Source organism: Chelonoidis abingdonii, chromosome 7 (genome assembly GCF_003597395.2).
Source record: "Chelonoidis abingdonii isolate Lonesome George chromosome 7, CheloAbing_2.0, whole genome shotgun sequence".
Taxonomy (NCBI): Eukaryota; Metazoa; Chordata; order Testudines; family Testudinidae; genus Chelonoidis; species Chelonoidis abingdonii.
In genome coordinates, this window is record NC_133775.1 from 102,137,686 (window position 1) to 102,160,405 (window position 22,720).

A 22,720-nucleotide genomic window follows, 5' to 3' on the forward strand; every position below is an offset into this window, starting at 1 on the left:
TTTGGAGTTTACAAAATATTTATTATCTATTCAGATGCTAGCCCTCTGATGCTCTCCACTCTAAAAGACTAGATTAATAGAAAGTAGCACTTTTCCTAGACACTGGGGGGAAAAAAAAAAAAAAAAAAAGTACTCTGGTGATTTCTTTAGTGAACTCAGGACATTTCTTTGCCTGCTTCTGGAGACAGGTAATACACATCTCTGTTCCCTCTAACACAGAGTTGAAAGATGCACTGCAATCAAGAAGATTTGGAAAAAAGTGTTATTCTTCACCCAAGATCCCAAACAAAGGGAATAGTATCTTCTTGTTAGATTCTAATAAGACTTTTCACTGTAGTCAGAAATCTTAAAAACTAAAATAAGCTTCACAAATATAGCAGTTTTAAACTGCCTTTACTGTCCATCATGGAGAGAGCTTGTGGCAAGAACAGGAAGGTGCAGGTCCAAGAATTTTGACTGAAAACTTTTTCTAAACTGCTCTTCCATTTCAGCAGAACTGGAAGCAACTTTATAGTGATTGGTCGGCCAAACTATTAGGGAACTCTTTCCACTTAAAACAGCATCTCTCACAACTACAAACTACATCTTTCAAAACCTCCTGTACTACAAGGCACATTAGAGCTAAACTATGCAGCAACAGACAGCACAGAGGAAAACTCCACTCACTATGATGCCACAAACCTCTCTACCTCCAGAGACTAGCCTAGGGCTGCTGTCCCCACAACTAGCCTGCTACAAGTTTCATCCAAATTGAACTCTTGTTCTTCCCCAAGTGACATGAAATAGCAGCTGGGAAGGAGGTGGAGAGCCTCAAAGTCAGATCTCTCTGTGGGGAAGTCCGAAGGAGATACAGTTGGGGAGCTGTTAACATTAATATCAAATTTAGGAACTACACAAGGCAGACACATCCCCAGCTGTGGGGATCCTACAGTGCACAGAAGCGTCAGCCTGCCCTGCCCCTACTCTAGAGGAGCTCCAAAGTGTGCAAGAGGAAGTCCCTCTTTAGCAAGCTCCCCAGTTAGAGGAGAAGCCTGTTCTACAGAGCTCCATAGCTCAGTCTTTGTAAGAACTCTGCAGGACAAGCACTTCTTCAAAAAGCAGTACCTGAGCATCTGATGCCTGCTTCTGTTTGGTCCCTTTAAAATAAAGCTCCCTGACCAACTAGTTATGGCATAAGGAGGCACGTATATAGCAGTTTTACAAAAGGAAGAATTATGTGATCATTTGAATGGCCACATAACCACACAGTACACTTGGACCTTCAATTAGTCAACCAAGTCTTGAAAAACACACGGATCTACAACAGAAAGCAGAGATACAACATTTATTTTCATGCTAACAGTTTTTTCCAAATTGCACTAATGTACACACCTAACAAAAGAAAGTGCTTTTGATGAGAAGTCTAATGTTTCTGGATCATGCAAGAAACGCTGGCTTTGTCCAAAATCCAAACTACGATGCGACAACACTGGATGACAGTCCTCCAAAGGATGACTATTCATTCTTCCAGCTTGTGGGGAAAGCTGGGCTTCTCCAGATTCACTGTCCTCCTGCCAAGATTTAAAGGCAGGAAATGGCTCTACAAAATATAAACAAGAACACAAAAATGGCACTAGTCTATTAAAAGAGTAATAAAACAACAGTGTCAAAGGAAAAACAAATGTGTATCCAATGCTTGAATGCTATAAATCATGTGTCACACACAACGTGAATAAATATAGTGAGATACATTAGAAAGCTACAAATTCTGTCAGGTATTTCAAAGTATATCTAATGAGTATGCATTTGTTTTGCACAAATCAACAGCACATTCGTGCATTATTTTTAGACTTAAGCAACTTGGAGACTATGGGAAGTATGCATTTTCAGAAACAGTCGCAGCAAATTACAGAGCAGATGGATTTCCAGAGTACTTGACCAATTTATTTATATAGTTATTCTCTTGACAATTGAATAGTGCTAGGTAAAATGGACACTATCAATTAGGAGCAATGTTTGTTTACTTAAATCCATCTTCATAACGATGACGGTGGGGGGAAAATCAGTATTTGTGTAGGGACTACACAATTCCAGTCTTTTCCACGTGTTGACCTGAAGTCACAGTTAAACACTACTCCTGAAGCTGTGCTGTGCTGACAATATTGTTTTTGTTGGTGAACAAACAAGGAGGTAAACAAAAAGGAACTACAGTGTCAAGCTCCATTAGAAGCAAGGAAACTATTTGTTAGACGAGACTGCTTTTAAGCAGGGGATTACAAAACAATAGCGAATCTTTAAAAGGTTTAAAGTTAATTAAAATCTTAACAAGACAGTTGATAGTGTCCTTTAAAATTCTGAAATATGTTTTATTGCCCAGCAGTTTGCTTACATTTCTAAAAAATAATTCATTTCTCTTTTCAAAAGGTCACAGAATCTGTATTTTCCAGTGAAAGTCTGGAATTTGAAAACTGAGTTCAAAGTGTGCAAAATGACAATAAACCCACAATGTAACATTAAAAAAAAACCCTTGTACCTGCTTCCCATTGAAAAAGAAATTCAAAATTGTTTAAACAATTGACTTGTAAACATGAGTGTAAGACACAAAAAGGGAAGCTTTTTCACTTGAAGATAAGAAATGTCCCAAGATATAGGAACAGCAGGTGAAGGGCTAGTTAAAAAGCAAACCATAAACCATCAAAAAGGCAGATAACTGAACATATGGTTAACCATTACTTACCCTCCCCTTCTCTCTGCAGATGCATTGTTTTGAAATCAATGAGGGGGAAAGTGATAGGGCATGACGCTAATAAAATGAAAAAGAATGGCAAAAATACTAAAGTGAACACACAGCACAGTCAGAACAAACCATACATAACATGTAAAGCAGGAAGATACAGTACCACGGGAAAGCATTCCCACTATTCAATTGCTCATTTTGGGCCAGGTCCTGAGCACTCAACTCCCAGTAACTTCAATGGCGGTTGAGCGTTCTCAGCACTTGCCCAATGAGGCCGTTAATCGAAAGACTTTACAAAGTTTTAACCAAAGAAAATCATTTTTGACGGCAATTCAAATAAAAACCTACATTGCATCTCCACATTTTAACGAACATACATGTTCAAAATACAGCTTTTGTTCACAACTTGTAAGTAATGGAGATCAGTAATCCTTATACATACAGGATAAATGTGGAAAGCTTCTTCTTCCCCCATTTAACCTCCAACGATAAGATTAAATGATTTGTGTCCCCGAGTTTGCTTTTTTCGCTATTAGAAGAGCAAGCTTTTAATGCCATTTAGATGAGGCAAGAATCTGACTGGTCGCAAAACTTTTAAGATTCTGCCAACAAGATATAATGAAAATTAATCCCAATCTTGCAAACAGTCACACTAATGAAGATTTCTGCATTCACAGTGCCTGCACTCATTGGTTTAAACAGAATGCCAAAAAGGTCTGCACCAGCATGAATACTTGGAAGATTGGGGTCCTAATGATAATTCTAAACAGGACTGGAGAACATCCAAACTTAGAATATTGCAGCAATAAAATAAAGCAAATTATCTTGAATACAATATCATCATGAGTTTACAACCCAAAAACATGTAAAGCAGACAATCCTCCTATCTTAAAATAATTTTACACAAAACTGATCATAAAATTAGCTGAAGAACTGGATATATGAAATCAAGATATATTCTATATGTAGAGAATTCACAAAAACAAAGAAAAATGAAAGCCACATAGGTCTTATAAGAATATATAATGAGAACAGATTAACACTGACAGCGTACAATATAAAACAAATAAGCTACTGTGAATGAAAACGTGAATTACTGTCTTTAACTATGCACAGGCCAAAATGTTCAAACTTGGATGTGTAACTTTGAGCAAAGATTGAAAACTTGGCCTCAGGGTCCTCAGCATCCTGTGCATAGTTATTCCTTTATCAAATGTTCTGCCCTCCAAACAAAATTTTACTAGCACCAAAGAGCATAAACTGACAACTAATCTAAACACTTAAATAGAACAAATAGTTTCTTTTGGCTCAAAGCTAACCATTTTGCAAGGTATGGGAGGGAATGTCTGGATTCATGCAGGAAATTATTGTGGAGACCAATTATAGGCAATAATATGCATAGGTAAAATCAGCATCATCATATAAATGACAAACTATAATAGCAATTTTCTCAAATGATTATCACTGTTTGATCTTCAGAGAATAACTTTATTTACTAACTGAGATGTGCTATATCTGCTTAATGTGTCACTAATTTATGTACACTTTAGGAGTATTTCATTAAGATTTAAGTCTGGTCACAGGTCAACAAGGGAAGGAACAGTCTTCCCTCTTGGAAGTTTGCAATCTATCAAAGATTGCTGGTGATTTATAAACAATTCAAATTTTGTTCTCAAAAACACGTCACCAGAAGAGCTTGATGAAAATACAGCTTTATTTCCAACTGTTTGTATTAGACCTTGTACTAATCTGTAAAAAAATGCTACCTACTCTTTCGTTTTTAAAATAAAAAGTAGAAGTAAATGGACTCTGATTATACTATTATTGATGGCAGTGAACAATATTTTCCCAGTATCTCAATTTCATTTAGCCTACGCGTAGGTGGTTTGATAAAAATTCAGATGTATTAACATCAGAGGAGGAAAACAGATCAGACCCAATTTAAGACAAATATTTCAAAAGGTGATGCATGAAAAAGTTAGGTTTTTGCTTTTTTTGCATTTCTGATGTATACAGATAGTCTGAAAGGTTATTTCCAATCTCATGGGATGAAGAGTTAAGAACCTAAGTTAGGAATTTAGGTCTTGTTTATCATGTAAGATTACAGAGAACTGGTAGGACCATCATTATAGAGAAACTGAATTGAGAGAAGAAATTATATTTATTCACACATTTTAAAACACTTTTAACAACCCCTACAAAACCTGAACTTCTGAAAACTTGGCAGAAAACTTTTTTTAAAAAGTTTAATACCTTTCTTCAGCTGAAAGATGAAAAGCTCTCAATACATAGTTTTAGGTCTTCCAGTGGAACAGGGAAGACAAGACCTGACATTCCTGATATTTCTAAGGTAAAAAAACAAGTAGATTTTTTTTTTTTAAACTTTCAGGCCTAATCAAACGTAAATTGTGTGGATAGTGTTTAATATCTTAGTTCTGCAATTCAAGAAAATGTAGAAATATTTATCTTGCCTTAAATCACTATAAAGGGCTGATGCGCTTTAAGTTAAAAAAAAAGTCATTCACAAGAAACTACTTTGCTTATATCACTTATAACAGAAGATTAAAGCAAATATTTTCAAAGGAGCCCCAAGGACTAACGTGCCAGGGTTTTGACATGTAAAATCCCTTAGGATTCTTAGAATATCTCTAGTCTAAACTCGGTGGTTTGCTGCTTGGCTATTTTTTTGTTTGTTTCTTTAAACTCCTGAGCAATTATTTTTTTCTTTTCAGTTTCTGAAGGTCCTTTTCTTAACTGGGCTGTAGATTGGTAATGACCTCTTGGATCAGCAGTTTAAAGTTCTATACATGGTGGTAGTCAAACCCAAGTGTAAATATGCATTCTTCAGATAAAATTGAAGAAGACACAAGCATGAGCAGTCAGATAGCTAGCCTTTGAATAATGAAAACATCTTACTTATAGGGCTGTCAATTAACTGCAGTTAATTCAAGTGATTAATGCAAAACAAATTAACTAGATTTGTTAGATCTCCTCTCGAATGGTGGCTGAAGCATTAAGGGACATATGAATGTTGAGCATATCTGGCATATAAATACTTTGCAATGACGTTTACAACAATGCCATCTGTATGCCTGTTCTCATTTTCAGGTAACATTGTAAATAAGAAGTGGGCAACATTATCTCCTGCAAATGTCAACAATCTTATTTGTCTCGGTGATTGGCTGAACGTGAAGGAGGACTGAGTGGACTTGTAGGCTTTAAAGTTTTACATGGTTTTATTTTTGAGTGCAGTTTTATATAAAAAAAATTCTACGTTTGTAAGTTGAACTTTCATGATAAAGTAATTGCTTTACAGAACTTAATTTTGTTTATATTTTTACAGTGCAAAAATCTGTAATAAAAAATATAAAGTGAGCTCTGTACACTTTGTATGCTGTGTTGTAATTGAAAGCAACATATTTGAAAATGTAGAAAAATATCCAAATATATTTATAATAAATGTAAATTGATATTATTAACATTAATCACAATTTTTTTAAATCTTGTGATTAATCACTATTAATTTTTTAATCATTTGGCAGCCCTACTTATTTATTTTCATGATTTTGAATATACTGCAAAATCAGAGTAAAAATTACCTTCCCATTTGTCACCATCAGATACATTCTTCAGATCTAGATGTGGTACTTGGATACATGTTGATTCCTCAGGAACATTAACACTTCCATCACCTGATATTTCTGATTCGGTGTTTGCATTCAGGTCACAAATCTTGCTACTAGAATCCTGTATTTAAATAAATACTACATTTTATTTTCATTATCTGGTAACTGGGCACAAGGAACTAGCAAGTGCCAATCCTAGCATTGCCATTAATTTTTTGTGTGGCTTAACATCTCTCTGCTTCCCTACCTGAAAAATTAGCATATTGTCATAAACCTTCCAACTTCTTATAAGAGTAACTAAAATTTGTACAGCACTCTGTATAGTTCTTTATATTTTCAAACATTTTTAAAAAGAGTTAGTCAACCAAAGATTTCATTGTTCATCAAAGAATATTTCACTGCTAGAAGTCTATGCATAGCCATCTGACATGGTTTTCCACGAACACATACCACACGCACACACAAGAAATTATCAAAATCCTAACCCAAGTTTGCTGACACAGTGGAAAACCTGCTGAAAACTTTAGTTTACAAAAATAAGGTAAAAGCAAATGAAAGAAGCAGTTTCTTACCAGAACCAATTGTGAAGACATTTTATCATTATCATCCACTGAGTCACAATCTTGCCTAAAAATAAGAGACAGACTGGTTATTGTTTTAAATAACGTTTGTTAGCTGATAGTAATGGCTGGTGATATTCTGCTCTTCACAACTAATGACAACACTCCCCTATAAAGATGGAAGGAGACATCTAGGAAACTGGCAAATTGTTAGACATCTTTGTGTGGAGGACTTTGCACCCATCATATAAAGACCTTCTGTTATTCTCTTGTTTGCAATAATTGCTAGAACTGTAGTGGGATTTCTGAAGAGAATATTTTGCTGTATTGGTGAGAAAAATTAGGTAGCAAATATTACTGAACTTAGTATTTTAATTCTGTATTCTGCTCTTCCCAAGCCCAGCACTTAAGATTTGAGCAGTAACAATCAAGACAAGTTCATTTTGAAAAACTTAAAAATGTATGTCAGCTGTATTCCTGGCTGCACCAAGGCTTCTTTTGATACCTTCCCTATCTCTCCTTCCCAGAACACATGGCTATGTGAATACACAGTCAAACAATCATGTTTTTGCCTTGAATATCTCTTTTTGAATGAAAAAAGAAATTCCGTGAACTTTGGATGCCAACACTACAGAAAGTTGTTCTGCCTCACCTTTCATATTTTTAAGTAGCAAGATCATAAATGCTCCTTTTTGCCTCTGTATGTTATTGCACTGTGACCAATTACCATAAACAAATGAACACATTTTAAAAAATAATCCACAACTTCCAACCGATATTAGCGAAACTGAAATGCATACCTTTCACTGTTGTTTTCTTCATCAACTTCTGCATCTTCATTACATGGCTTCAACAATATGCCAACAGTCTGTGGGCAAATATTAAGTTTAGACATTTTTCAGACAGATATTTTGTGAAGTGAAAATCTTCCTAGTCACTCCTTGCAAAAAACAAGCCAGAGCTTTTTGTGGATCATATAAGTTGGTTCCAATTGCATGATTTTTTTATATTCGAATGAAGCCAGTAAACCCTTTGACACAAATAAATAAGGAGAGAACACATAGTGCACAGTACTAGAAGTACAGCAGTAGCTTTCCATTTTCAGCACATCCATAAGGTTTTTTTGTTCACCTATGTTTGTTTAGGATGTGGCCAGCATTATTCACTGGAATGTGCCAATCTTAGGCCAAATTTTGGGTCTGAATATTGTTAAGACGGTAACATTACCTGAGTCTAAGATAATTATGTTGGATGAAGGCTTCTGTTCAGTATGTGTAAAATGAAACATGTCTGATGGACTTTCTAAAAAGGGACTATTAATCCTGGTTACTAAATAAAGCTACAACAGGGCTGTAAAGAGATGGAGAAATCCTGGCAGTTACTCTGACACTATCTCAGAAAAGAATGTTAGATAGATATGCACCACCATTTTGTTTGTTAAATCCTAATGCAGGTAAGACTGATTGCTCCAGCTTGGAGTTCACTGATTTTTAAGGAGTAGATGCTATTGAAACCAGGTAAAACAAAACCAAATGTCCATAGAAGGTACCCTTTTAAAAAGCCAGTGACTCATTTGGGATGGTTATTCGGAACAGTATGAAATACAAGACAGACCCTAAATTACCTTAGTGTCTGAAGCACAAAGTTAATATGGCAGCTCTCAAATCAACTGAAAACTGTTTAAAAAGAATGTTACTCAATAAATCTAAATCAATACAAATTCATGTACAGCAGCCAATTTTTCAAAACAGACAGCCTCCTATCAGATAGGGCCAATTCACCTTGTACAGTAATGGAGGTTTGAGAGGCAGGTCCCTGTGGGTGCTCAACTTTAGGTGTCTATGCGCCCCTGCGCTCATAATCAGAGATTTATGGTAGCAGTGCCCAGTTGGGTTGCATATGCACGGTTCTAGTCTCGCCCCGCTTCAGGCAGTTAACTAGTGCTGTGCAACCAACCCCTGCTCTGTTCCTTCTCTACTGCAGGGTCTACTAATAAACTCCGAAGCAGAGGGGAGGTGAGAGGGTAGTGGAGCACTCACAAGGACACACATCTCGAAGAATCTCTGTTACTGCACAAGGTGAGTAATTCTCTTCTTCTTCTTCAAGTGATGTCCCTGTGGGTTCTCCACTTTAGGAGACTTCAAAGCAGTGTCCTCTGGCTTCAGAGTTGAAGTTGTAGCAGATAAGAGTACAGTGTGATCAAACAGGGTATCGTAAGGTGAATGTTGTTGCAAAGTGTACTGCTGGGTAAAGGTGTGTAGTGAGGCCCAAGTTGCGGCTCCACAGATTTATGTGATGGGAACATTGTGAAGAAACACTCTACTAGAGCCCTATCAGCCTCCATAATGTGTGTTGATCCCCATAGGGAGTTGTCAGTCATGATGGAGGTAACAGTTTTATGCAGTCTGATATCCATTTGGATATAGCATTGCCTTTTGATCGTTCGGTGATTGAAACCAACCATTTTGGAGACTTGTGAAAATATTTTTTTCTATCAATGTAGAAGACTATAGACCTGCGGACATCCAAGGAGTGTAATCTGGACTATCGTCTGTCCATACGTGGTTTGAGAAAAATATGTAGGTAAGTTGATTGGTTGATTGTGGTGAAAGGATGAAACAACTTTAGGTAGAAAGTTGCAATGTGATCTGAGGGATACTTCATCTTTTAAAAAGATTGTGTAAGGTGGGTCAGCCATGAGAGCTCCTTGAGGTTTTCTGTTTCCGCCCCTGATGGGTCATAGTATCTATGGCATAGTGCATACAGAGGGGGTCGGAATCTTTGAGGTTTTGATAACTTCCCTGTCTTTTTCTGATCTTAGGTATGTGAATGCCCAGAGATCACAAGTTGCCCTCGAGTCCTTGAGAGTGTATAACAACTCGTCAGTTTTGTCCGCAAAGAGTTTGGCTCCCTCGAATGGTAAGTCTTCTACAGTCGACTGTACTAGCTTTGGAATTCAAGATAGATGGAGCAAGGAAGCCCTCCTCATAACCATCGCGGTTTCTACAGATCTCACTGCTGAATCTGCCAAGTCAAGAATGGCTATAATGCTGTTCTTGTTATGAGTTGACCTTATGTGATGACCAATTTGTACTGTTTTGTTGTTGTCTGGAATAAACTCAGTAAATTCAGAAAGGCTTGCATGGTTATCGTGGTCATACTTTGTCAGTAAGGCTTCGTAGTTGGCTACTCTTAATTGTAAGGTCGCAGCAGAGTATGCTTTGCGGCCGAAAAGGTGGAGTCGTTTCCAGTCTTTGTCATATGGAGTGTTTCTGGAGTATTGTTGTCTACCCTGTTCATTGGCTGCGTAAATCACCAATGAGTTTGGCGTTGGATGCGAAAAGAATTCAGTGCCCTTTGCAAGCACATAGTACTTTTTAATCAGACCTCTTACAGATAGGTGGAATCTTTGCAGGCGTTTGCCAGAGCCACTACACAAGGTCCATAACTACATAATTCATTGGCAGGGCAATTTTAGATGAGGTCAATAGGTGCAGTACATCTATTAATTTATGTCAAGACTCCTGGACTTCTTCCAGAGAAATGTCCAGTGAGGTGGAACTCTCTTGTAGAGGTCTTGGAATTGTTTTAAATCATCACCTGTGTTGGGAGGTGGGGGCATAATCGTGTTTCAGATGAGAAGAGAAGTGGACTTCAGGTGCATCGTCCTGGTCAGAGAATTCCTCCTCTTCTTCAGCCCCATTCTGAGGTGTCAGGCAGTCCCTGTGGTATTAATAAAGGTGATTGACAGATACACATTGTTCTTGTGGATATGCTGCCCACAGGCTCCAAAATGGCCATTGTGGTGGGAAGGGCATAGTGGGCATCCAGGGTTGGTTCAGAGGGTTTGCTGAGTAGCCCTTGGATGGAGGAGCATGTGTGATGGGAGCAGCCACAGGGGAGGAATATTGTGGAGTGTGCTCAGCATCCTCATCTCCATCTTCATCCTTGCTCAAGAATTGTGGAGGAGAAAGAAGTGGAGAGCTGGGTTGACTAGTTTTTGCGAGGACCGAGATACAGTCAGTGCCGAAGATGGGAGACTCCGGTACCGAAGAGACGGAGAGGTCTTTTTGGTGCAGGAATTGTTGCTAAGCACATGGCATCGGTACCAGTGTGGTAGGAATCAGTACCATATGCTGAACATGACGTCAGTACCAGTGTGTGACTCGAGTGCATGATGCCCGCACTAACTGGCATCATTAGCAGCTTGGGTGCTGACATGCTCGGTATGAAATGTTTATTTGTGACTGTTGGTAAAGCAGCATGGAGTTTCATTTTCCCCTTGATGTCTATGTCCGAGCTCAGTTGCTTGGCAGCTTTCGTTTTCTTGGTACTGACAGTGCCAGAGGGTCCTTCTGTTTCGGCCGTTGACACGGTTGGTGCAGGTGGTACCAGGAGTGTTTGCCCATTAGCGGAGCACCTTTTCTTGGCCAACTCTGAAGTCACGGACATGGTACCCCATTTTTTTGCAGCCTTCTTGGCGGGTTGATTGGGACCCCTGGCTGTGGAAGAAGGGCCCTTGTCAGAGGCTATAGTCAGCTATTTCTGGCCAGTTGGGGTGCATACCTCACACTCAAGACGCCAGGCAGACTTCTCCATGAGGAGAAGTTTAAGTTGGAGATCTCTTGCCTTTCTGGTGTGGGCTTTCAGATTGTGACAATGCAAGCACTTCTGCGATACAGGTGTCTCGCTGAGACACTGGACACACAGAGTGCTCATCTGAGAGAAGTATAGAAAGCCTGCCAGTAATGCAGCATTTGAACCTTGGGAAGCCAGGCATGCCCCTCAGGAAGCATACTCTCCCCGTAAGGGGAGAGGTATGAATATCATGCTGCTGTGGTGAAAAAATGTAAACCTACACTCTTATGAAGAGAATTTTTTTTTCTTAAAAGGATGGGAATGAAGTATTAATGCTAACTATTCTAACTGAAAGCAAAAACTAAGCTACTCAGAAGCTGCAAGGTGCTGCTAGTTGCTCCGACTCGAGCCAAAGGCAGTAGAGAAGGAACTGGGTGGGGGGTAAGGGGGGGGGGTTGGATGCACAGTGCCAGTTAACCACCTGAAGCAGCAGAAGATGGGGACCGTGCAGTGTGACCGACGCGGTACTCGCTACATATAAATCTCCGATTTACAACGCACAAGGGTGCCAAGCCTAAAGTGGGCAACCAACAGGGACGTCACTGCTTGAGAAGACTGGCATTCATACTGTTGTTATCCAGCATACAGTTTCAGCCCTCAGCCATTATGGCCCACATTTCAGTTCAAGCAATAATAATTCTGATCTAGCTAATTTTCCCTTTCGGTTTCAGTTGGATGTGCTAAAGCTCCAAACCACAATATAGCTCTTTAGGTCATAATAGTGACTATTGCATAGTTAATTCAACTTATGGATAGAAGACTATTGATCTACATCTACACTGGAGATCCTTGTCAATCTGCTGTATACAGTTTTAAAAGGTTTTGAGGCATCAAAAACTCGAATGTAGACTTTTCAAACAATATTTCGATAAGTAGTACATTATATAATCTGAGCCCATCATCTGAGGGCTATAAAACCTAATGTAACATTAAAAAAAACTTTGCTCTTGGATACATACAACACTTCCAATTAAATAAACGGGTCCCAGTAACATAACATCAAACCACAACAAAGGCAAAAGTGCCCAAGGATCTCCACTGGTGCTGAACATCAGGCCACAAACAAGAGTGCATCTATGTAAAAGGATGTAGATCTTCATACCATATTAAAAACAAAAAAAAAAAAAAAAATCCAAGATTCCCCTCCAGTCCTGTATCATTACTCAGATATGCCAAGGGAATGTGTGCTCTTTTTATTTTTTTAAAGTACTAATCTAGTTACGCCCTCGTCAGTACTGTATGTCACTTCAAGCTGTGTAGTACATGCAAGATCCCACTGTGAGGTGCGAACAGGCATCCCATATGAAGCCAGACAGATCTTTCGCTAGTAGATGCCAGCTCAAGGGCCATGAACAAACCACCCGGAGTCTCCTCAATACTCCATAAAGAAGACATAAAAGAGGGCGTGCGCTCTGAAGAGCCCGCTCAAAAGTTCTCTTCGCAATTCCTCCACGAGGCAACGAAGACTCCTGCAAAAGACAGAAATGGATGAATCTTGGAATCCACACTGAATGAACAAATCCTACAGAACCACAGTTTACTTAGGAATGACGATACTGTCTTCGTCAAGTAACGTGTCACTGTGTATCTCACTCAGGGCCCAGGCAACCATTTACGGCAGACCTAGGTGGTTGCCTAGGGCGCCAAGATTTGGGGTCAAGAAGGCGGCCCACCCACCCAATTGGTTTTTAAATGTTGAGTCGCTGCTGCTGCTTAGGAACAGAGAGGGATTCTGACGCTGCTGGCGGCTACAGCTGCCGCAGCCCAGGCCCCCCCGCGGTCAGAGGCGTCGCCGCGGCAGCGCGAGCAGTCCCAGCGAGCGGCCAACCGGGTCATATGGATCGCAAACAAGAAAACCAATAAGAAGCGGCAACCCAGAGTTCAGCAGCTGCCCGCAGCTAACGCGACCGGAGGAATCCCTGGGCTGCCAGCAGAGGCTCAGAATCCTTCTCCCTCCACCAGAGCAGGAGGCATGAGCCAGCCTATGCCATTCTTTCTCGTTGCCCCGCAAAGCGGGGGTGCCGGCTTGGGCAAGAGCTGCACAGCTTGGCCTAGGGCACGTGACAAGGCCAGCGGAGCAGCGCAACACCCAGGCTCTGGAGGAAAGACGGGGAACTGCCCATCTGGCTCAGCCTCCATGTCAAGCCCCAGCGAGGGGCATGGAGAAAAAAAGATGCCCTCAAGCGGTGGTCTGGGTGGAGCGGAAGAAAGACGACCCCGATGCCAGATTGCGTTGGGCAAGGTAACAAGTGCATTTCCCCACAGCTTGGCATCAGTGCCCTGTGGCTCTCTGCCCCCATTGGTCCTTCCAGGTAGGTACCCTGCTCTCTGCTACCCTGGTGCCATGGATGGCTGGAGAGAACAGCAGCTCCAGAGCTGCAGCTGCCCCCAGTGCCCAAGGCACCGCCCCCCCACGCCCCCCACAGGCGCTACCGCCCACTCCAATGCCATCCTCTGAGCTGGAACCCCTCAAGTACTGAGATACTATGCAAACAAGAACGACGAAAGCAGAAAATAAGTCAATCCATAAAAATTATGACGCGACATAATGGAAGGACGATAAATTAAACGAATCAAACGACTCTAGCACACGAATATACATGTGTCAATGTTTCAATATCCATAGACAACTTCATACAAAATATAAAAAAAGACGCAGAATACATAGATGGATCAAAGAGTATATTATCCCAAAAGAGACCACTGACAAAATACATGTTTCTAACGCTATTAAATTTGAATATGAATCACCATAAGAGATCAGACGGATAGACAATCAATCGGATCACGGAACATGTAACGATACGCAACAAAAACAGGCGATGAAAACATCCACGGTACAACGAAACTAATATTAACAGAGGAATTATCAGGCATCACGCAGTATACCTACACAAGAGAAATGTAGATAAAGACGGAATAGCTTACGGAACGATAGCGATGAATAACTAGAACCGAAAACGATGGCATATGGTTTGTAATAAAATCACGTCCACCCCACAGCCCTACCCCAACAGCTCCAAGCCCAGTCCCTCTGAGCTGGAAAGCCCCTCGACCTCCCCCCCCACAGCCTGACCCCAGCTCCGAGCCAGTCCCCTCTGAGCTGGACCTCTCGCCCCCCCACCCACAGCCCCTGACCCCAGCTCCGAGCCCAGTCCCTCTGAGCTGGAACCCCCCACCCCATCGCCCAACAGCCCTACCCCCCTCCACCCAGTCCTCTTGAGCTGGAAACCCCCTGACCCATCCCACAGCCCTGACCCCAGCTGACAGATAGTGTCTACCACAGTTATGCTCTTCGCATCCCTCTTACTCTGCCCAGTTTCTGTGGCCAGTGGTGAGCGAAGCTTCTCAAAGCTCAAGTTGATAAAAACATACATGTGAACATCAATGTTGCAACAAAGACTTGTTGGGCTATCTACTTTGTCACTAGAACATGACATTGTTCACAGCATTGACTTGGAGAAACTTGTTTCTAAATTTGCTAAACTTAAAGTGCAGAAACATAAATTCTAAATTATAACATGTTACTCTGTGACCGTGTATTGTGTATAATGTATGTGATTTTTTGCGGGGGGGGCAAGATGGAAGTTTTGCCTAGGGCGCAAAACATCCTTGCACCGGCCCTGATCTCACTGTACGATATAGGCAAGCGGTAACCTTACGAGGATGGTGAGTATGAGGAGTATCAATTGGGTTAATCATTTAAAGCTTGATGCACTGCCCTTCCAAACTTGGCGTCTACCCTGGCTGCCATGTCAAGTGCAGAACGTTTAACAAAATTCAGCGGGTTACTCCACGTAGCTTCCTTACAAATCTCTGGACCTGGCACATTTCTAAAGCAGGTTGATGGGGCTGCCTGTGCCCTGGTGGAGTGCAGCTTCACATTCAGAGAGAGACAATCACAAGACAATTAGGAACAGGTGGAAGCGCACTGTGTGATGTACTGGAAAAGTTTGAGAAGAATGCTGAACCTTTTGATACAGCTGATATAGCCACAAAGAGATGGGTAGAAAGCTGGAAGACCTTGGCTCTGCCTAGATAGTAGAGCAGAGCTCTGGAGAAGTCCAGAATGTGAAGTTCTTTTCTTCTTGGGAAGACAACCAGTAAGGTGATTGGATCAAGTGAAATTCTGAGACTACTTTGGGAATGAACTTGGGGTATGGTCTCATCACCACTTTGTCTCTGTGAAATGGAGTGTAAGGCAGTTTAGCCATAACAGCTTAGATCCTGCTGATTCTTCATGCTGACGTATGACAACCAAGAAAACCATTTTGATGGTAAGGTGGTACAACGAACATTCTGATGGAGGTTCGAAATGAGGTTCCATGATCCACAAGCAGACCACACTTGGGTGAGAGTTGGGTCTCTAACCAAGGTATAGGCATGGAGAAGGTCCTTGATGAATCTTGACACTATGGATCATAAGAAAATGGAATGCAACTGAACTGGCACATGGTCCGTTCATTACTGCTAGATAGATAGAGAGCGTCTTGATGGTTTCAGAACCAGCACATAGTTCAGGATCCTGGGGTTCAGTGCTTTGCCTGGATTCACCTTAGTTTGAGTCACCCATATGGAAAACCTTTTCTATTTCACAGAGTAGGTTCTTCTTTCCTGGTCTGCATCAGAATTTCCTGTACTTGTCTGGAGCACCTGTCAGTGATACTATTTCAAGTAGTATCCAGGCCATCAGGCGCAGGGACTGTGTGTCTAAGTGCAGGATCTGACCCTGGTTCTGAGACACTATGTCCAGGCAAATGGGAGGTTGGTTGGATATTTAGACTAGATCTGATAGCGTCATGCTGGCTCAGACAATTTTGGCCATCATCTGACCTGGGTATTATCCTGGGGAATCAGAATCTGTGGGAATGCAATGGAGACTACTGTATATTCTTGAGGCAGATCGTCCTATGGTACCTATGAAGCAATGAGGCCACTTCTGTTTGTAAAAGGCTCTCATGAGAATGGTCTCTGTAGAGGCATGGGGAAGACTGTGGGAAGAGTAGGAAGAGGAACTGGATAGTACAGTAGTCAGTGATGATATCTAGCAGGCATTTGTTGGTGAGGATATCTGACCATGCCTTGTGAAATGAGGCAAGATGGCTTCCGAAAGAAGTGCTGCTTATGTGACTGGCCATGGTGTAGCTCTTGAACAAAACCATCAAATTTGCTGACATAAGGGTGGACGGTGTGCATGTGCCTGATCTGAGGAGGGTCAACGGGCTCTACTATATCTCAGGTGCTTCTGAGACTGCTAATATGACTGTCTATGTTATGACTTCACCCACTGTCTCTGCTGATGTTCTTGTTGAGGGCAGCATGGTTTGTGGTATACCGGAAACGTATAGATTCCTAAGGACCATTTATGGGGAGAGCAATGTTGGCTGGTCCGTGGATGGCTAGTCAATTTATGAGACTTCTTGGAGATGACTGAGGTCTGTGAACCATACCAAGAGATCGTGAAATACTTTAAAATCACCCTATCCCCATAGGCTGGGCTGTCAGCTGATGAAGAGGATAAATCTTTAAAGGGTCAAGCTGCTGTACTTGTACCCCCAGATGCCGTTGTTCCTGGTAGCCAAGCAACCATGGCTGAGCCCCACTGGGGAGATCTCTCAGAGCTGTTCTTTGTTGCTTGGGACAGTAGGTACTGGTTGTGGTCACACCTCCAGTGCAAGGGTTGGCGGGGTGCTTTTGATATGAAACACAGTGCCAGCATAGTCTGCTCCATCTCACTTGCTGCTGAATGAAGCCTAGGGGGTACATTTGGGTCTCTCTGTATGAGATGACGTAGAGCTCTTCCTTGAGCTCCTGCCCCTGTTGTTCTAGGAGTTCCCTTTCAGTGCCCTGCTCTGAGGTCTGAGGCATTGCCTTTGATGTTAAGCTTCTGGATGCATCCAACACCATGAATGTCATCAATGTGGATGTCAGAGCCATCTCTTTGTCAGTGCCAATTTTTCTGCCAAAGTCTTAAGCATCAAGTGCCTACTTCAGGGGTGGAGAATCTTTTTTCTAATCAAGGGCCACTGAGCCACAGAAAAAATCAGTTGTGAGCCCACACAGCCCTGGGGGGAGGGATGCGGCTGTGGTTCCTGGCCAATGGGAGCTGCAGAGCTGGCACTGAAGGCTGAAGGCAGAGCGCAGCGCTTCCCTGATTGCTCCTGTTCCTAGGGGCTGCAGGGACATGCCAGTCACTTCTGGGAGCTCGGCAGAGCCAACTAGACTTTTAATGGCCTGGCAACCCTAGCTTTCCCCCACAGCAGCATGTGCGGCTCCAGCCCTGCGAGGTGGGGAGGGCGCCAAGGCTTGGGGCTTCCAGCCCACGGCACAGAGAGTTGCCTCACACCGAATGAAATGAAGCAGTGGGCCGAATCCAGCCCATGGGCCACAGGTTCCCCAACCCCAGCCTACTTGATGGTCCATTGGATTGTGCTGGCTTAACCAGTATAGGGTCCTGGAACCTGGATCTTCAAGGTCCAACAAGACACTTTTACGGGTTTAAGAACTGGAGCTGCAGTCTTGTGTCTCTAGACTTCTTTCCAGGTCTGGGTAGAGAACGTAAAGCAGACAAAATACCTACTTGGTATGTGGGCTGAATAGGTACCTGCTACGTTAAGTCTTTGAGCAGAATTCAATTAATCACAGGATGTGCAAGGCTTAAGGCCTGTGGATTTTGAGTCTGCCATCTCGAGTCCTTGTACCAGAGAAGTGCGGGTGTTAGGTGAGCAGAATTCAATCCAAGTGGAGTCTATTCAGTCAAAGATTTTAAAATGAAGAAACTAAAGGCTGTTCTGAAGATTCTTCAGATGATCTGAAAGTTTTTGACACTGCTAGAGCACCAGCAGGTAAGCCATTTCCAAATTCCTTCTCACTAGCACAGGTAGCAAGAGATAACTGAAGGAAAGTCACAGATCCCACCTTTTATGCCCTCATGCAAAAACTCAAGGTGCATGTGTGGTCCCAGTGGACACTGCTAATGAAAATAATCTGGTTTCATGTGCACAAAGCACATATGCACCTACAGTGGAATCCACACTGACATACTTGAAGAACAAAGCTTGCACTGAAATTCAATTTTTTAAGTCGTGGACACATCTCTATTGATCTTCAATTTTACACCATATAGCTTTTGAACCTAAATTTAAGACCCTTATACTGCAAAGAATACTCAATGAATTTATGTTTATGCATAAATTAAGCATATGTGTAAGTCTTTTCAAGTCTGGGGTCCTAACTGGCAATATTCCATTAAGATATTGCAAATATTCTGGTCTCTAGAAAGGCCAATTTCATGGTATGGACTTCACCAGCATGAAAGAGAGCCTTCTGATGATATCAGTATAAAATTACTTTTTACCAGTCTAGCTAAGATTTCTGATATTAAAAATGATATTTTGATACTTTATGAATTTAAATAACTAGATTTACAAAAGCTCAGCCTGGATTTTACCAACAAAATCAAAGAGTTAAAACAGTCAATATCAGAGAAAACACTCCCTGGCTGCTTTAAATCAAAAAGGCTACCAGTGGGAAGGGGAATTAGTCTGTTTATAAAAGACAGAAGACAGGAAGCTCACGTTTTTCATCTGGCTAATTTTAAAATCTAATTGCACATGTCTTAGTTTTTACTTCAGTGGACAGCACTTCGCTAAAAACTCTTTATAAAAAGATTTAGTATTAAAACTTAAGGAAAGAGTCTGGAGAATTCATGTTTAAAAATTTTAGTTGCCCAAAAATAATACAAAAAAGGAAAATCCTGATATCGCTGCAATGGCATACAGAGAGAGAAAATTAAGGGACATCATTTCATAAGCCATCAAAAATCAATTCAGTTCCTTCAGTGGTTTAAGAGAAAAGTAATTGAACAGCAGCAGTTCTGTGTGAGAACAGGACATTTAGATGGAGAATACATTTAGATATTTGATTACATTAGTAGCAGTAGTTATTTATACTACAGTACTGCTGAGGAATTCCAATCAATGGCCAGAATCCCATCATGCTAAGACCTATGTGAACATGTAGTAAGAAGAGAGTCTTTGTCCAGACATTTTATAATCTAGATTTATATGGGAACAGGTGGAGGAATCCTACACTGAAGAGGGATGGACGAACTAAAGTTAGCATATTTTTGCATAGCAAACAGTACTGTTTACCACCTATCCAACCATTTTCAAATGACAGTAGTTTTGCTTCAGAAGTGTTTATCATTTGTACAGCCTGGACAAGTTATGCTCTGCATAGTACAGTCAGCTGTTTTGGTTGTTTTTTTTTTATCAGTGCACATCTTTTAATAACATTGTTTGATCTCATAAAGATACAAAGGACAGGGGGAACCTATGTTCCACTGGAAACAAAACAGCTAGTAAGGTTTAGGATTATGAGTTTGAGAATTTCAGGCCATACACCAGATCATCCTTGATCCATGGTTTTGCATGTGGGTAACTAGAGATCTAATTTGCAGCTCATAAACCAACACAGGGTAGTATATGAAGCAACAAATACTTCTTCAAAACCTTTTCCATAGTGTCATGCTTCTGTTCAATTTTATACAGAGTTGATTTTGTGTGATTAATTCAAGTGTAACATACAAACAACAAATTTTTAGTCTATTGCCAGTTGATGTCTGCATTTTATCTCTGAAAATTTATTTTTATAGTTACTTTCTAAACTTCCAAAGCCTACAGATATTTTAAGTGCTGTAATGTTTTTGAGCACAATAGTAGTGGAAATAAAATAATATTTAGCATATATATAAAAAATATAAAAAAGTTTCTATCGGAGCATCCCAAAGCACTGTCCAAACACCTCTTAAAGCGTGGTCTTTTTCCCTCTAGGATGGGAAAACTGCCAATCTTGGTCTGTTTAAAGGAAGGTATTAACTTTATTTTATAAGCTCTGGACCTTTTAGGAACCCCAACTGACTTTGCTTTTTCTTCCTCTTCACAGGTAGAATTCTCTCCTTCTGCACACCTAAGTTCACACATCAGCAAAGATGGGCCCAGCTGCCACCAGAGCAGCAGCACCTGGGGCAAGAGAGCACCGGGGAGGGGGGGCACTAGCTTAGTGGTGTGAGCATTGGCCTGCTAAACCCAGGGTTGTGAGTTCAATCCTTGAGGGGGCCACTTAGGGATCTGGGGCAAAATCAGTACTTGGTCCTGCTAGGTAAGGCAGGGGGCTGGACTTGATGACCTTTCAGGGTCCCTTCCAGCTCTGTGAGATAGGAGACTGACTGAAAAGAAACAGAAGCTACTTCAAAGAGAGACTGGGAGGAGTGCTGGGGAGAAGAGGAAGGAACACATATCCCCACTACAAGTCTGTGGGAAGTATAGGGGAGGGCTGGGGGAAAAAATCAGGAGTGTGGGGATGATGCTCAGGTAGGAGAACTCAACAGGCCAGTTACAAACCCCCACTTTCCCCACAAAACCATGCCAAAGGCCTGCCAGGCACAGCTGCAGCATTTCAACCTCTGACCAACTCCTACTGCTTTCTAACACTTAGGACTGATGTTACTGTAACTGACCTAGTGGGCTCCTCCCCAAACTAACAACACTCTCTCCACAGCCTTCCTCCTACAGCTGTGTCTTTTGAGGAAGGTGCATCTTCTTCAGGAAGCCTTTGCTAACCCAGGTGCTATTCCAGCTCGCCCCATCCCTGCTGATGCACAAACCCATATGAGCGAGAGATAGGGCTGCTATCTGTGAAAATGAAGCAAAAGGAAATGGTGAGTCATGGGCCCCTTAAGATACAAACAAATTAAATGTGATCAGACCTACCCACATATACTTTAAAAACAGATTGAGTTTGGCAGAAGAGGTGAGTGATTTTACCCAAGGCAATACAGCAAAGCAAAGCTAAGCTGTGTCACATCCATAAGTAGAACCCAGGTCTGCAGTCCAACTCTTGTGCTCTAATCACAAGATCATACTGCTGTAATATATAGAAAGCGTGCCCTCTGCTCCTCTTACCCGGTCATTTTCTTCTTCCTCATATACAGAATCAGGCTGCAGAACTGCACTGTCTAAATCAGTGCAAGCCAACGTTTCAAAGCAGTCTCTAGTATTCTCACTGCTATTAATATCATTATCTTTAGTAACATCATCCCTAAAAGAGACAGAAACAAGCAGCTCAGAAAAGCTTACAATAATAGCTTATGTCATGGCTTCACATGTTCAAAAGAGTTATTGAAAGTTATTTTTATTTTAAAAGTTCTGCCATTTTAAATAATTTTGAACATTACAGATTATTTGCAACAAAACTATCCTGAAACACAAAACGACTGGCACAACCTGAGAGTCAGGTAACATCTCTCAAAAGGTAATACATTTGGAGCTATTTTAATAAAACTATTTAGAACAAGGTAAAACAAAATGTATTGGAATAGTATTTATTTCATGGATATATATGTATTTCCTAATGAGTTGACAGTCTAATGATCATTAAGTAGTACACAAACTGGCACAGATGTTTCTTCTGTAAGAAGAATCTCACACAAGAATTTTGACCATACAGTCAACCATTTATCCATTGATTGATTGACATTTAAACCAATCATTTTAGGTTGGATAACAAAACAAGTATCCTTCCAGTTATTAATGGTGAGATCCATAGTAGTAATCAAGGTACTGGCAAGCATTTTTTACTTTAAGCACAGAGGCCAGCCAGACATTCACTACCTGCTACAATGTGTCCTAATGGATAATGGCAACACTGAAGGCTAAGTTGAGGAAGGGTTTGTATACACCAGGGGTCAGCAACCTTTCACAAGTGATGTGCAGAGGCTTCATTTATTCACTCTAATTTAAGGTTTCGTGTGCCAGTCATACATTTTAATATTTTTTAGAAAGTCTCTCTCTGTAAGTCTATATATTATATAACTAAACTATTGTTGTATTGTAAAATAAACAAGGTTTTCAAAATGTTTAAGAAGCTTCATTTAAAATTCAATTAAAATGTTGATCTTACGCTGCCGGCCCGCTCAGCCCGCTGCTAGTCTGGGGTTCTGCTCACCTAGGCCAGCACTGGGCTGAGCTGGGCCTGCGGCTGGGACCCCGGCTGGCAAGGGTCCGGCAGCCAGAACCTCAGACTGGCAATGGGCTGAGCGGCTCAGCCCACTGCTGCTCAGGGGTTCAATCTGCCGGCTCCTGTCAACTGGGATCCCGGCTGCCGGACCCGCTCAGCCT

The 22,720-nt window shown here is 41.3% G+C and overlaps 1 protein-coding gene across 2 annotated transcripts in view; it reads right to left on the reverse strand.

The window, feature by feature from the left end:
• The window catches only part of FAM13B (family with sequence similarity 13 member B), an 84,843-nt gene that overhangs the window by 13,636 nt on the left and 48,487 nt on the right, over nt 1-22,720 (reverse strand). For both annotated transcript variants that reach the window (XM_032777935.2, XM_032777937.2), the window contains exons 10-15: nt 21,506-21,641; nt 7,703-7,770; nt 6,915-6,969; nt 6,316-6,463; nt 2,717-2,782; nt 1,372-1,579 (exon numbers count right to left, since the gene is read on the reverse strand). In XM_032777935.2, the coding sequence (XP_032633826.1) occupies nt 1,372-1,579; nt 2,717-2,782; nt 6,316-6,463; nt 6,915-6,969; nt 7,703-7,770; nt 21,506-21,641 (681 nt within the window). The remainder of the gene's footprint in view (nt 1-1,371; nt 1,580-2,716; nt 2,783-6,315; nt 6,464-6,914; nt 6,970-7,702; nt 7,771-21,505; nt 21,642-22,720) is intronic.